The sequence below is a fragment of the Choloepus didactylus genome, chromosome X (genome assembly GCF_015220235.1).
Source record: "Choloepus didactylus isolate mChoDid1 chromosome X, mChoDid1.pri, whole genome shotgun sequence".
NCBI lineage: Eukaryota > Metazoa > Chordata > Mammalia > Pilosa > Megalonychidae > Choloepus > Choloepus didactylus.
Genome location: NC_051334.1, coordinates 165,383,365 through 165,399,852, shown reverse-complemented (window position 1 = coordinate 165,399,852; position 16,488 = coordinate 165,383,365). Strand labels below are relative to the sequence as shown.

Genomic DNA, 16,488 nt, shown 5'->3' with positions numbered 1-16,488 from the left:
GTTGCCCTTGGTCCCTAGGGGTAGTATTGCCAACTTAGCAGTGCCCAAGACATCTAAATTACTGGCAGCAGCAACAGCTGTTGCAGGAAGAAACTTCAAAATCATCAGTCTTCCTCATGTTGAATGGAGAAGGTGGGCTCAAAGACAAACCTCTGTCCAAACACCTGTAAGACTAACTATTGGTGCTTTACACATGTGGTTGTGGGGTACCAATTCTTTCTTGGGGGACATGTGTTGTCTACCCAGTAAAGCTGTATCTTTCTTGAAGGCCAGAACATTGTCTAGGGTGAAATTCAACTGCCCAAGCTGGAAGGAACTCCAGAGTTTATATATCAGAGATGAGGAAACCGAGGCCAAGAAAGTGGTAAGTGGCAGAGTGGGGATTCAATCATAGGCTCCAGACTCACAGCTGAGTGACTTTTTTTTTTATTTATAATATTTTTTATTGTCGAATATAACATATATACACAAAAGTGATAACTTTCCAAGTGCAATTTAACAAGTAGTTAGCAAATTTCAAAGAGTATTATAGGCTACACTTCCACAGTTTCAGTTATTTCCTTATTATGGAATATAACATATATACTGTGCCAGTTTGAATGTATTGTGTCCCCCAAACGCCATTATCTTTGATGTAGTCTTGTGGGGCAGACGTTTTTGGTGCTGATTAGATTTGCTTGGAATGTGCCCCACCCAGCTGTGGGTGATGACTCTGATGAGATATTCCCATGGAGGCATGGCCCCACCCATTCAGGGTGGGCCTTGATCAGTGGAGCCATATGAGCTGACTCAGAAGGAACTCAGTGCAGCTGTGAGTGACGTTTTGAAGAGGAGCAAGCTTGCTAGAGAGGAACGTCCTGGGAGAAATCCATTTTGAAACCAGCACTTTGGAACAGATGCCAGCCACATGCCTTCCCAGCTAACAGAGGTTTTCCGGATGCCATTGGCCATCCTCCAGTGAAGGTACCCGATTACTGATGTGTTACCTTGGACACTTTATGGCCTTAAGACTGTAACTGTGTAGCCAAATAAACCCCCTTTTTCATAAAAGCCTATCCATCTCTGGTGCTTTGCATTCCTGCAGCATTAGTAAACTAGAATATATACAAAAAGGTAATATCTTTCAAAGTATAATTTAACTAGTAGATATATAGGAAATTTCCAAAGTTAGTTATGAGTTACAGTACCACAGTTTCAGTCATTTCCTTATGGTAAAATCTAACATATATACAAAAAGGTATAGCTTCTAAACTACAATTTAACAAGTAGTTATAGAACAAATTTCAAAGGATGCTATGGGTTATAGTTCCACCATTTCAATTCTTTTCTTCTAGCTATTCTAATAGCCTAGCAACTAAGGAAAAGAAAATTATATAAAGATTCAGTATTCATAATCTTTTGTTAAATTCCATCTTTTCTCTCGCTACACCTTCCTCTAGTTTAATCACTTTCCCGATCATCAGGGATGTCTAGGTAGTGACCACCCTAACCTGTTCATGTTGAAAAGGGGTGTCAACTTTATGAGCAAAGGGGACACATCTAGTTGATGTTCTTGAAGAGGCTATTGCCTCTGGGTTTCGGGACTTAGCTGGCATAGGGACAGCGAGTGACTTCTGATGATGCCATTCTCTGACATCTGCCAAAGACTGACCCAAAGAGGGAAATGGGGCAGAACCTTCTCTTATAATGCCTGTACATAAGCCATGAAAAAGAAAACATTTTTAATACCCAAAAGAACTGAAAACTGATACACATACAAATACACATATATGCAGATATTTGTGCAATAATGCTTATAGCCAAAAGGTGGAAACACCCCAAATGTCAGTCAACTGATGAACAGGTAAATTAAAAATATAGTCTATCCATCCAATGGAATATTATTCAGCCACAAAAAAGGGATGAGGCACTGATACATGCTACCCCAGGGATGAACCTTGAAATCATTATGTTAAGTGAAAGAAGCCAAACACAAAGGCCACACACTAGATGATTTCACGTATATGAAATATCCAAAAGAGGTAAATCCATAGAGACAGAAAGTAGATTAGTGGTTGTCAAGAGCTGGGGAGGGGAAGGGGGATGGGGATCTACTGCTTGATGGATACAGGGTTTTCTTTTGGGGTGATGAAAATGTTCGGGAACTAGATAGAGGTGGTAGTTGCAGAACATAGTGAATATGCTGAATGCCACTCAATAATTCACCTCAAAATGGTTGATTTCATGTTATGTAAATGTCAACTCATTAAGAAAAATAAGAAAGTTTTCAGCACCTTCTCTTATACGTCTAGGCCACTACTGACCGCTGGTTGCCCCAACACCAAACAGGGTCTCTCTGGGATGCAAATAGTGTTATCCAGCAAGCATAATGGTTAAGAGCACAGGTTTTCATATCAGAACTGGGCACAACTCTAAGCACTGCCACTACTATCTGAGTGCCCTTGGGTAAGTGACTTAATCTCCCTTAGCCTCAGTTTCCTCATCTGTGAAATGAGGATGCCTTTAGAACCTCCCTCATGGGGTTGCCATGAAGATTAAATAACTCATAGTGAGTAATTAGAAGGTGATAAATAATATTTTTAGGGAGTGAGTATAGATGAGAAGAGGATCAAACTCTAGTAGGAGCTCAATAATAGTAGGTACTATATAGAGTAGGGCAGCAACCTCTTATACTAGCCCCCAAAAAACAAAACAGGAGGTAAGTGAATATTGGGCCTTAAAAGTGCAACAGATAATGGTGTTCAGCTTAGAGTAGGTGATCATATCAACCTGTTACTTTCAAGCAGCCTTACAGCCAGGTATCCAGCTTCTTCTGACTAATAAACATGGGCCATGGATTCCTCAGCAGTGTTTGTAGCTATCACCCCTGGCTCCCCTCACTAGTCCCCAACCAAGTTTGGCACTTGGTCTCCACCTGGTTCTCTGCTCTTGGCTCTGTAGCTGGTGATGACATCAGTTCAGCTCAGTGATGCTTGTATAGATACAGTTACTTCTCACTCTTGATCTTCAGCTCTCCCTCGAGGACTTGATTGAACTCATTCTTCCAGCTTTTCTAGCTTCCAGGCATCCTAGTTAGACCTTGCTAACTCAGTACCATATTCTAATCGCCACCCACACCCATGCCCACCTGAGGGTCTCCAAATGATGGATTTGGAGAGTGGCTGCTTGATAAACGTTTGAGAATAATGGAAGAAGAAGGGATATTTTTGTTTAAGTGAGTTGAGAGGTGAAGAAAGTAAAGGAAAGGGAACATTAGGGAGGAAATTAAAAAGCAAGTAAGTAAAATAGGGGCTTCTCTTCACCAGGACAGTACTATTCATTTGATAATATATACATATTTATTATTTTTTAGATTGTAAAAGCCACCTATATTACTGTAAAACACAGAAAAGTCCCCCAATTTTATAATTATATGTACATACATGTGTGTATATATGTGTATATACAGTATGATATATATCTATCTTGTGTGTGTGTGTATATATATATTCCATGTGTATTTCATATATATATCATCCCTAACCTTTCATTCAGAAAATCATAGTCATAATTTTGATTGGTAATTAAGATATAACAAGCAGACAGTAAAGTGCATAAATCAGAATGTATGGCCTGATAAACATTTCTAGCACCCTAGGAGATTTCCTTGCGTATTCCTTTCTTAAAAGTAACTTAAATATCGACTAAAAGCAGCAGAATTTCAATATCTCATCACTTGTACATATTTATTAAAGGCAGGCTAACACATGAACCCGTACTTTAAAGGAAATGAAGTTAGGAGTCATAGAAATCAGACTGTGAGGATTTTTGACTTTTAAAAACTAGAAAATTGACTTATGGAAACAATTATTTTTTCTATGATACTCTTTCTAGCTTGACCCTGGGAAGCCAAGGGAAGAAAGGCACGGATCTCTTTGAAACAGTGGGAGTGGAGGAGCAGAGAAGGGCCCCTTCCTCATTCCTGCCAACTTTTGCGCCTCCTTCCCCTCCGTAAAGCCCTGTGCATGTTGGAATAAGGCATCATGTACTCTAAGAATTAATAAGAAATTAGAATCATTCAAAGTTGGTGTGGGTAAAGGAAGCATGTAGGTGTCAGCACTTGGGAAAGGCCAACCCCCCTGAGCTGTGTAGGCAGACTTGATTCAGCTAGATGCTCGGAATGCTTGTCCAGGTTGAACTGTTTCCTTGCTCATTTGAATGTGTTATTGTCGTAGCAGCAATAACCGCAGCAGTTCTGTAGACATGGCCCATCAGTGGTTAGAAAATGACAAATGTCAAACGATGTCTGATCCTGGCTCTCTCCAGCTCTTTTTATCTGTGGTATCTCTTTGGAATAAAAATGTCCACTCCCTGCTGGGTCTTCTTAAAAATGCACATTGTCTCTTTACATAAAGGATGGTGCTATGGAAAAAAGAAGAAAAAGAAGAAGGGGGTGGGGAAGAAGGAAAGGAATTCATTCCAATTTTTCAGGTTTGAAGCGCAAGTCCAAAAAGATGTTGGGCAAAATTGTCACTTCATTTAGAACTTTCTTATGTCTGTTTAAAACAATCTGTTGCTTTCTAACTGGGCCTTGTTGTTGTAGCTGGGTTTCCTGATTCTCACTGTATTTCCGAACGAGGTAGAGAATGAATATAAAATGCAATATGCAGTACCACGTGTCACACGAGGTGTCTTTTGCGATCTTGGGCCACAATGCACCTGATACCTGGGAACCCAGGCTTGTTCTCAGGTGAAACCATGAGTAGAAAAAGCAAGGTTGGAAAATGCCACTGCTAGGGACTCGGACAGATGTTTGCACACCGATGTTCATAATGGCATTATTTACAATAATGGATAAACAAAATGTGGTATGTACATACAATGGAATATTATTCAGCCATAGAAAGAAATGAAGTCTTGATGCATATGATAACATAGATGCACCTTGAGGACAATATATTGAATGAAATGTGACAGACACAAAAGGACAAATATTGTATGATCTCACTTTTATGAACTAACTATAATAAGCAAACTCAAAGAGTTAGAATCTAGAATATAAGTTACCAAAAGAGATAGATGGGGTTAGAGAATGGGGAGTCAATGCTTAACTTATGCAGAATTTCTATTTAGGTTGATGGTAAAGGTGTGGAAATGGATGGTGGTGATGGTAGCACATTTTTGTGAGTGTAGTCAACAACACTGAACTATAGAGGTGAATGTAGTCTAAAGAGGAATCTTTAGGTTGAGTATATTACTAGAATAAAAATTAAAAGATAAAACACAGGACTACACAACACAGTGAACCCTATTGTAGATGATGGACTATAGTTGATAGTACAAGTATAAGAATGTTCTTTCATGAATTATAACAAATGTACAGCACTAATACAAAGTTTTAATAATAGGGTTGTATATGGGAAAAAATACACCATAATGTAAATTATGGATAATAGATAATAGTTTGATTTTAATAGTCTTTCATTGATTGGAACAAAGGTAACTACTATTAAAAATAATACATTTATACTAAAAATGCTGTCATCAATTGTAACAAACGTTCCACACCAATGTAAGGTGCTAGGGTGGTGTGGGAATATGGGACTTCTGTATTTTATGCAGGATTGTTTTGTAAATCCATAACTTCTCTAATGAAAAAAAAAAGAAGAAAATGCTACCGCTACTGCAGTTGCCCTAGTGCAACCCTGTCCTTTGCCACTGACAATTTTTCACAGGCTTGAAATTTCAGACAGAAAAAGGAAAGGTCAAGTTCGAGGTGGCTCGACTAGATAGATGAAGGCCAAGGTCCCTTCTAGATCTCACACTGCAATAGGGTCTCCTTGAACAATGCTAGGCTCCCTGCATCCACCCTGTCTCTTTTTGCTTGTGTGAATTTCTCACTAGCCGGGTGAGATGCAGAAAAGTAATATAAACATTTCTGAAAAAATGAATGTTCCAGAAGTCCCTTCATAATGCAAGTGCCAAACACAACGTGTGAGTGCAGTTTTTTTTAAAACATTTTTATTGTGAAATATAACATATATACAGAAAAGTGGTAATTTTCAAAGTATGGTTTAACAAGGAGTTAGAGAACAAATTTCAAAGTATGGTATGGGTTACAGTTCCACAATTTCAGTTATTTCCTTATAGTTGTTCTAATATAGTGAGTGCGTTTTTACTTAAAAGAATATGAAGATGGGTGCCTCGAGATTTGGCTCCTGTTTACTTTTCCAACCTCATCTTGCACCATTCCCTCTTCATTCAGTCCAATCATATCAGGTTTCTTTCAATACCAAAAAGTTGCCAAGCTTCTTCCCAGCTCAAAACTTTCCACAGTTTGTTCCGCCTATCTGATGCCCTTTTACTTTTGCCCAGCAAACTCTTGCCCATCCTTCAGAGCCCTGCTTAATTCTTGCTCCTAATCAGAAGTGCTTATCTTGTTACTCTCTTTCATAGCACCTTTTTTATCTTCACTGTATTTTTCACAATTTGTCATTAGATACAAATAATTTATATCTAATATTTATGTCCCCATTAGCCTGTAAGCTCTATGACAGGCAGAGCATGCTTTTTTTTTTCACCTTGCACACTCAGGTTCTGGCACATAATGGGTTTTCAATAAAAGGTTGAACAAAAAAACAGATATGAAGAAATACATTTCTTTCTATGAATGAACCATTTATGTCTAGTGGGTAAATTAGAAAAGGTACTGTCTCCCAATTATATTTAAAGTCAGATTTTTCTCTAATTCTGTAGGTCAAATCATGTGTGACAAGCTAGAGTAGTGAATATCTATGGCAGCTGTTTTGCTATCACACGGAAGGGTACTTCCTGAAAGTGGGTTCTGTTTTTCAGTAATTAGAAATGCTCTTTATAAATCAGACCATAATAAAAGCTTATGTGTAAAGAGACTAACTGGTTATCTTCCTATACAGGTCTTTGTTTTCTTATGAGCATGGGCACACGATGTAATTTTTACACAAGTTACATACTTCATGCAACCGTTGCCCCAGTAATAAAATATAAGGACCTGTCAATCCCAGTAGATATATGGTTATTGCATAACAGTGGCCATGTTACTTTTTGGATCTCTGTTAGCTCATCAGGAAAATGGGGATAATAAATGGCCATAATGTGTGAAGGTAACTCAAATCCCTCTCTGGTCTACAGCTCTTATAATTCAATGCTAATTATGGATCAGTCCAGATGTATAATCCATGTACCTCAATACAAAATTATTAGACCAATATACTATTATACTAAATAGCACTTCAGTGCTGGCAAGGCTGGGTCTGAGCAAATCATGATATAGGTGGAATTTTATAAATACCATAATACCAATAATATTAACAACTATTTATCAAGCCCTCGCTTTTTGGCTCCATAAGAGAAAGGACTGTATCTGTTTGACTCATAACTATATCCCCAAAGCCTAAAACAGTGCTGGTCCTCAATAAATACTTGAATGAAGGAATGAGTGAATAGATAAATAAATGAATACTTTGATCCAGGCAGTGTGCTACGTGCTTTCAGATTACTTCAATGTATTTGTAAGTTCTATTTCCATGCCTGGTGCTGAGGGCACAAAAATGAGTTAGACATGCTCCTGGCCCATAGGAAATGCTTTTCATGTATTTTTGCTTTTAATCTACACAGCCATTCTATAAAGTAATTGCTATCATTATCCTCATCTAAGGCATGAGGACATTGAGGCTCAGGGAAGATAGGTTACTTATCTAAGGACACGCAGCCAATAAATGGAAGAGTCAAGATTTAACTCTCAGTCTGCTTGACTGCATAGTTTAGCCTCCTTCACTGGGGAACACAGCTTTTCTTCTTCATTATTTTTTCACATATTTTCTCTCCCCAGCCCCTAGGGCCGACTTTTCACATGGAATCCTTGGAAGGAGAAATGTCATGGTCTTCATCATTTTCCGGAAAAGACTGCAATGGCCTAACCTGCCTCTTTTCAGTCCATCCTAGGTCTGCCTAGCTCCCAGATCATTCTTTCTAATGCATTGCTTTTAGCTTTTCACTCTCTGCTTATAGATCTTCTGTGTTGATGGGATCAAGTTGGCACTGGGATCCCAGGTTAATGTGCCCCCATTATGGGGCACCTTATTTCATAAGAGTCTCCCAAATGAACATATACTCAGTCAGGATAGTGTCTTCAGTGGCCACCATTGGCTTCATATATCTCCATTCCCTTTTCTGAAATGGCCTCAGCCCTCTGTCTCTGTGACTCATCCTTATCCTTCATGGCTCAAAACAGGTCCCATGTTTTCCACTCCTTTAGCCATCAGCCTTGAACTGTCTTTGAATTTTTCCTGGGCATGATTTGGGCATGAGTAATAACGATAAGTGGCTGTGCTATTGAACGTGGACTCCAAGGTCCTCAGTTTAAGTCTCTGAACTTATTTCCTCACCTATGTACGAGGGAAAATATACATACTTCACAGATGATAACATATGAAAACAATTCATAGACTCTACAGTGGTAAACAAATACTGGTTATTATAGTGATATTGTCGGCCCATGTAAGGCTTTTCTAACCAAGGAGGGCAATGCTTATAAATGATGTTGTAGGAAGATAGATTTTTTTGACTATCTATGTATGGATGGATGGATGGATGGAGAGTCTGGTGGCCAGAAAATATGTTAGGAGGTTGGTTCTGCAGTCCAGAGAAGAGGTATCGGAGCCTGGACAGGGGTTGATGATTGTGGGATGGAAAGGAGGAGTTAATAGGACCAAGTGATTAATTAAGAGAGAGGGGATGTGGCAAGTGTGACACTGGGAGGCCAGTGGACAACATTGATACTGTTCCGGTTTGCTAATGCTGCTGTTTTGCAAAACACCAGAAATGGATTGGCTTTTATAAAGGGGGTTTATTTGGTTGCACAGTTACAGTCTTAAGGCCATAAAGTGTCCAAGGTAAGGCATCAACAATTGTGTTTTCTCTCTGTTAGCTGGGAAGGCACGTGGCTGGTGTCTGCTTGCTCCCAGGTTGCGTTTCAAAATGGCATTCTCCCAAAAATGTCAGTGTCAGCTTCAATGGCTTGCTGCAGCAGCAAGCTCCTTCTGTCTGAGCTCTTATACAGGACTCTAGTAAATTAATCAAGGCCCATGCTGAATGGGCAGGGCCACACCTCCATGGAAATTATCTAATCAGAGTTATCACCTACAGTTGGGTGGGGCGCATCTCCATGGAAACGACTTAATCCAATGATTCCAACTTAATTGACACTAATACATCTGCCCCCAAGACTGCATCAAAGAACATGGCTTTTTCTGGGGGACATAATATATACAAACTGGCACAGGTACAAACAGGAAAGTATGGTGGCTGGGGAAAGTATGGAGCTGGTGATTCAAGCTGTAAGCATGGATGAGTTCTCTGAGAGAGCAGGAAAAGATAGGGTGAACTTAGGCATTGGAGAAAGGATACCGAAGGAAGAAGTGGCAAATGGAATTGGGAGACAGGAACAGACTACACACATCAACAACTTGGAGGTGGCTCATTCATAAATTGCTGGTACTTTTGTGACAATTTCTAGAAGGACCAAGGGTGTCAGGAGACAGGCAATAACGAAACAAACAGCTGGAGCAAATTTGGATGAGTGTGCTGAGGGACATGCATTGCCTTGTCTTTTGTTGCATAGACATGGGTCCCACCTCCCCAAGCAGGTTGTCAGCTCCTCAAAGACCTCTGGTCTTTCAAGGTTCTGGAGCCTTCCAAGAACCACACTTTGTACATAGCAAGTGGCCAGAAGACTCTGCTTGTTTAATTTCTTGTAAAGGAGAGGAACAGGGTGAGAAAGGAAAGCTACTGGGTGGAATCTGAGCTGAAGGATTTCTGAAGTAGTTGCTAACATTTAAAAATCAGGAGACTCCTCTGAGAAATTGCCCATCTGGTGAACCTGTACTCTGGCAGGCAAATAGGCACACATATGGCGGTAGGGGAACCCTCAAAGTATGACCTACGCGGAGTGTAGTAGTGATTTTATAGACAGTGCTTTTGGAGGCCTAGGAGCTGGAGTGACTAGCTCTGCTTGTTCGAGTCTAGGAAGGTTGTTGTGTGGCCAGAGGACAGGATGCAGGTGAGAATGCTGGGAATTTAGTCTATGTACCAATAGCAAAGATTTAGGTCTGCTGAAGGACTTGGGACTAGATCTGTAAAGCAATGGGGTGCCACAGGCAGGGGTGGGGTGGGGGTGTTCAGTAGGGGAGGGATACTGTTACAATGTTGTTGTCAAGAGGCTCAAGTTGTCAAGGGGTTGCTGTAAGAAGGGTGATGGGCTGAGGGTGGGGGGAGACTTGAGGGCTGTGGGCCAACAACCTACCCTAATCAAGGGAGGAAGCCACTGTCTACTTTCTACCCCCATATTTGGCAACCAGAGAGGATCACAAAAGGCCAGGGGAAGTGTCTCCAAAGCTAAGAGAACAGACCTGCCTCACCTAGTTCTTGGCTTGGAGAACAGCAGCATGCAAGCGTGTTCTTTGTTCCCTCTGCCCACCGGAGAGTGTATCCCAAAGTGCTTCTCTGGAAGAAAACCACATATGTCACAAATGCATTTTGTCTAAGCAAGCCTTTGCATATAGGAATTATCCAGGATATGAAACCATAAACTTCTTTTAGCTTATACATCTTCCTTCCCTCTAGGATGGAGCAACATCTGGCACCTGGTAGGTGCTCAATGAGCATTTTTTAATCTGAAGCAGTGACACTTCCACAGGATCTGGGAAGTCGCATGTTTGCGGCTGAGCCTAAAGGAGACTTGGAGCGCTATGTTTTCCAACAAGCAATAGCATGGGTTTTAGTCAGAAGCCGTAGATTGCAGTCCCAGCTCAGCCATCCAAGAGCTCTGTCACTGAGTTTACTCTCAGAGACTCAGTTTACTTTTACATTAAAAAAAGAAAAGAAAAGAAAAACACCAACATTTTCCAACAGAGTATGAAGATGCACCTGGAAGCACTTTGCAAATTGTAAAGTACTATATGACCAAAACATGGTTTATCCATACAATGGTATACTATTCAGCCATAAAAAGGAATGAAGTCCTGGTACATGCAACAACATGGATGAACCTTGAAAACATTATGCCAAGTGAAAGAAGCTAGTCACAAAAGGCCACCTATTGTATGATTTCATTTATATGAAATGTCCAGAATAGGCAAATCCATAGAGATGGAAAGCAGATTGGTGGTTTCCAGGAACTGGCGGGGGTGGGGTGGGGGTGGTGATTTCTTAATGGGTATGGGGTTTCCTTTCGCGGTGATGAAAATTAGATAGTGGTGATGGTTGCACAACACTGTGAAAGTATTAAATGCCACTGTTCACATTAAATGGTTAAAACAGTAAATTTTATGTTATGAATATTTTACGAAAATAAAACAAAGGGGAAAAAAAGTGCTATATTAGGGTTAATCAGCCCAAGAAGTCATTGATTCTTGCTTTCTACCTGTAGTCCCCATTCCATTCTTAAGTGTTTGGAGAATTTGCAAGGAGTAGGTTTATCTCCACCAAGGATCCTCTTTCCAAGAGAAGAACTGAAGTAGGGGTGGTAGGAGGGAAGGAGGAGCTTATGGATCATCTGAAAAGCTTCCCTTTTGGATGGTATTTGTTTGTAGATTGCCAGTTGTTCACCCTGTTTGTATTTAAATGAAAGGAGGCTTTGAAGTGGGAGCCGCCTCTGAGCAGCGCTTGGGGTTCCTGCTTGACACAGTGAAGTTCAGACTTGCCCGGATCTGTTTCTAGCTAGAAAAGGCACAAGGTTTTGGCTAATAATACCTAGAGGAAGAGGAGGAGGGAATTGGGGGGGGGGGGGGCGGCCGCAAGGAGTGAGTTCTCTGTGGACTTGGTGTGAAATGAAGGTGTCTGATTTGGCCTTCATGGTTTGGGAATATCTTTTTCGCTCTATGGTCACTGGATTTTATTTCATTATTAATGTTGGTTGCATCTCAGATCAAATTCTCCTGGGTGAAGAACACCTTTAAGTAAATGCATCAGTAAGTGAAAGTTAAAAGTGCTGGGCTTGGCACTAACGATGCCTGGGGGAGCTTGATGTTTATCAGTTTGAGGAAAACATGGACAATTGAAAGTCCCTTGAAAATGACATGAAATTCATTTAGAATTGAGTTCGCATATTTTGCAAAACTGCTCTCCTAGTTTCAGAGTTAAGTGTTCTGCCAAGCCACAGAAATTGGAAGTGTCATTATTGATAGGTCACAATCTGTCTCCAAAAGTTAATAAAATGTAGAGGAATCTAAGATGGGTATTCAAAGCAACACTGGTTTCTGCAGCTCTTCATCGCCAACCAAGTCAATGTGGTTTACAAACAACAGCAGAGGAAGTCTCAACAAACCCTGTGAGGGCGATAATTGTAATTCATTTCCTCACCCTATGTAATTTTATGGGATTCATCTCCTCACCCTATGTAATTTTATGGGAATTGAGAGTCTAGCCAAATAATAAGTCCTGGCCACTTTTATCTGCCCAGTTCCCAGCACGCTCCCGAGGTATCCGAGACACTTCTCACCCTAACCTCTTAAAGCAGATTGTAACAATAACAGCAGTAATGACAAGTTCCCAATCTGCATCCGTTCCCTTCATTAAGGGAGCCCTGGGAGCTTCAAAAACACTCATTAATGGAATCTGACAAAGCTTGAAAGTGGGAAGACTCGCCCATTCCGCAGTTTTCTGGTGGCGAGGTGGAGACTGAGCTCTAGAGAGGCGTGAGTCAGTTTCTCTGAAGGTCTTGAGTGAGGAGAAGAGTTGGGGGTCCCTGGGCTATCATTAGTCAAGAGTCCCGGGTTCTGGACCCACACCTTCGCTGGGCGCTATTAGTAAGTCGCTTTCCTTCTCTGGGCCTGTTTCCTTACATGCAGAAGGCAGGATTGGGCCAGAAGGTCTCCAAGGTTTCTAAAGCCAACCCTGACTTTGTCCCACCCGCCTCGCGGTTGGGGGGTTTCTCCTGCTGGGAGAACGGGGGATGAAGATGGGGAGTAAGTAGGGTTTGGTTGGAGTGTTGGGGCGGGAAGGATACTGCCTGCCAGTGTCCGGAACAAGTAGATCGGTGCTCTATGAGCACCGTTTGATGGGAAGCAGGTCTGGGAAGGCCAGGTGAGGCTCTAGGGCCAGCTCGGAGTCTCAAGTCCCCCTGGTGCCTGCAGCGCGACAATGCGAGTAATGTGGCGCTTTCCCCGCCGGGTTCAGGAGCTAGGCGATAGGAGCGACCCCTGGGCTGCCGGGCGACAGTGGAGGGAGTGGGTGTACAAGTATCGCGGCGACAGGGTCACGGGCAGCAACTTTGGGTCACGGGCAGTCGGACAGGTGGACGCGCTCAGAAGACGTCTGGCTTGGATGTGGGCTTCGGGACACATACCCAGCCGCCTGGTCCCCGGAGACTTGGCCCTTCAGGCCGGATAAGTTGGCCTTTCCGCTGCGGGTGGGGGTGCGGCGGGCAGGCTCCCTGCCTCCCCGGAGGAGGGGAGAAGGGAGGAGACGGGCGGGGCGTGTCGCGCTAAGGAGCGCCGCGCGCCCGGTGCGGCCCCCTAGGAAGTGGATTTGGCCACTCCGGATCCATCCCCGCTTCCAGGTTTTCTCCCGGCCCGGCCCTGCATACTCCCGCCTGTCTCGGGCTGCCCCGCCGCCCGCCCCCTCCCCCTGAGTGCCGCCGGCTTGGCCAAGTTTGCCGAGCGTCGCGGCGCACGCCGGCCAGTCAATCAGCGGCAGAGCTGAGGAGGGCACAGCCGCGCAGCCGAGGGCAGAGTTAGCCGAGCCGTGCCGATCCAGGCGAGCGGACCAAGCGCCGGGCAGCCCGAGCAGCGCGCTGCGAACGCCTGCCACTTTCCACTCCTTCCCTGCGTCTCTGCCCCGCCGGCCAGGCAGCCCTCCGGGTCCGCTGTCCCCCGCGGAGCCCCGAGGTCACCGGCCCGCGCCTCCGCGTCCCTGGGCAGCGTGCCGCCTCGGTTCCCTCCTCCTCCTCCTCCCCCCCGGGCGGGCGCCTGGCACCGGGAACCGTTGCCCGACGCGTGAGGCCCAGCTCCAGTTTTCGCCCCGCGTCTCCTCCTACTCCTCCTCCAACTCCCAACTCCTTCGCCCGTGCGCTTCACTCGCGAGCCCGGACTCCGCGGCCCCCTGCACGCGCGCCCTTAGCGCCGCTTCCCGTCTGGTCTTAAAGGTGGGAGCGCGCGCTTCCTGGCCCGCACCATGGCACGGCTTGGCTTGCCCGCGCTCCTCTGCACCCTGACCATGCTCAGTGCCGCGCTGTTGGCTGCCGAGCTCAAGTCGAAAAGTTGCTCGGAAGTGCGACGTCTCTATGTGTCCAAAGGCTTCAACAAGAACGATGTCCCCATCCAAGAGATCAATGGTAGGTGGAAGCCCCCCCCACCCCCGGGAGGCGGGCGCAGGGAGACGGGCGCCCGAGGGAAGGGGCCGCGAACGTCCCCAGCCCGGCCGAACCCCCCGCCGGACGCTGATAGCCGCGAGGGAGAATGGGGCAGGCGAGAGAGCGAGCCAGCTCCGGGCTTAGAACGTTCCCGGCGGGCGCTGCGAATGGAGGGGTCCCCGGAGTTGCTCTGTGCCACTCCCGCGTTCTGCGTCCACCCCCTGCGTAGTGTTCGCGGTCCCAGGAAGCCCCCGAGGACTCTGACTCTCAGAGTGCGGGTCACTGGCGCCCTCGTTTTTTTCCAGGTTGAACTCCTTACTGGGCTCCCCGCTTTTGTTTGTGTATGAAGAGAAGCCCGTTGTGTGTGTGTGTGTCTGTGTGTGTGGAGGGGGTTGTCGGTAGTGGGGGGCAAAACTCCTAGAGTGAGTTTTCCAGATTCCGGGGGGGCGCAAAAGGCGAAATTTGATGTTCTTTTAGAACCCTCTCCCCGCCTCGCTTCCACCACTGATGCGGATTAGGAGTTTTAGTTGTTGCAGCGGCTTTAGAAGTCGCCTTGAAAAAGCAAACGACCCTGCACCCCCACGCCTCCAAACCCTGACTTTTGGGGACTCTCCTGTTTTCCGGAAGGCATTGGACGGGAAAGGTATTTTTTCCCCCTTTTCTTTTTTTCTCACTTCACTTTTAAGGGTTAATTGCACATTCAATTACAGACCTTTGAAAGGACTGATTACAGGAAACCTGAATCTCGGTTTGGAGATGATTATGCAAATAGAGACGGTTTAGCCTGTGCAAAAGTTCTCCGGATTTCGGCGCTGGGGGGAGCGTGGGGTTTGTAAAAGCCCTCCTCGGAGCGCTGGGGAGGCAGCTTTCCGGCGTGCGACCCCCGGCTCCTCCCCGTGAGGCTGGTGGCGGTGGCCGGGCGGGTCCTCTCTCTCACGCACTCACCGCGGCCAACTGTTGCGCGCAGCCCGGCGGGCCGCACCGGGGCCGCCCGCGGCGCAGGTAGCCGGTACGCCCCTGGGTTCAGAAAGAACCACGAATCTAGCTGGCTGGTGGCCAGCATCACCTAACGCCGGAGTGAGCGATTTGAGCCCCGGGGGCCGAGCCTCCATTCCGAACCTTTCATGGAAGTGAGCCGAGCGCGCCTTTGCCTCGCGGTGCCGGGTCGCCCGGGTGGGGCGGGCAGGGTCCCCGACAGCCAGCAAAGGAAATACTGTAATTTCAACCAGCCGCTTCCAAAGGCTTAGGAAGACTTGGGGGTCATTTTTTGTGAAGGGCTATTAATAACCTCGGAGATTAAGTGCAGCCATCAATAACAAATAAATTACAAAGGTAATTGAGGGAAGTTGCTGGGTGCTTTCGGAGTGCAACTGGTGTTTGTCTAGAAATAGAAGCAAGAAACTGTCGGAGCAGCCCAAGCACCTTGGCCGTTAGCTTATATACGCGCACGCTACCGATTAGAGACTGCTTGCCCTTGAGCTGCCTGTCTTTTTGGGAGCTCAAGTATGTCCTCACAGCAGTACGATTTTATTGGTTGTAGAGCCCTGAAAAGCCCTTTCTTTCCCATCTCCCGCCCAGCCAGAAAAAGTGAAGTGAACCAGCAGCGACTGAAGCTTGGGGGCTCGGCAGGTCAGACCTGGGGTCTTTGTGCCCTGCACAGTTTGGGCCTGGGCCCAGCGGAGATGATTGGCGTGAAGGTTACAGTTGTCATTCCCACATTTTGAAGGGATATTTGCAGCGATGCACTTAATGGGAATGTGACAAGTTTTTATCTGCTCATGCAAACAATATGTGCCTTTGAGATGGACTGGAGGCATTCAGGGAGTGGGCTGTGAAATTGCCCTCCCCACTTTCTCCCAAGTGTCCCGTGTGCAGTTTCTTGGTAGCAGTGGGGCATCTTCCCTAACTAGCATCTCAGGAAAAAGGAAACTTGAAGGGTGCTCAGGGGCCTTGCTAGGTGCTCCCTTTTGATAGTCATCGCTCCCAGAAAACACTTGAGGAATATTTTTGCACACATGTCTATCTGCACTCCTCCCTCCCCAAAGAAAGAGGAGTTATTAGTGGCCAACAGCAGGAAATGGAAGCTAATGTGCTCACACCCAAAACATTTTATTCTTTTT

The 16,488-nt window shown here is 45.0% G+C and overlaps 1 protein-coding gene across 1 annotated transcript in view; it reads left to right on the top strand.

Moving 5' to 3' along the window:
• Positions 1 to 13,667: 13,667 nt before the first annotated feature.
• Positions 13,668 to 16,488, top strand: part of GPC4 (glypican 4) — a 155,485-nt gene continuing 152,664 nt past the window's right edge. The window contains exon 1 of the mRNA XM_037821118.1: positions 13,668 to 14,350. Within this exon, the coding sequence (XP_037677046.1) occupies positions 14,191 to 14,350 (160 nt within the window). The 5' untranslated portion in view covers positions 13,668 to 14,190. The remainder of the gene's footprint in view (positions 14,351 to 16,488) is intronic.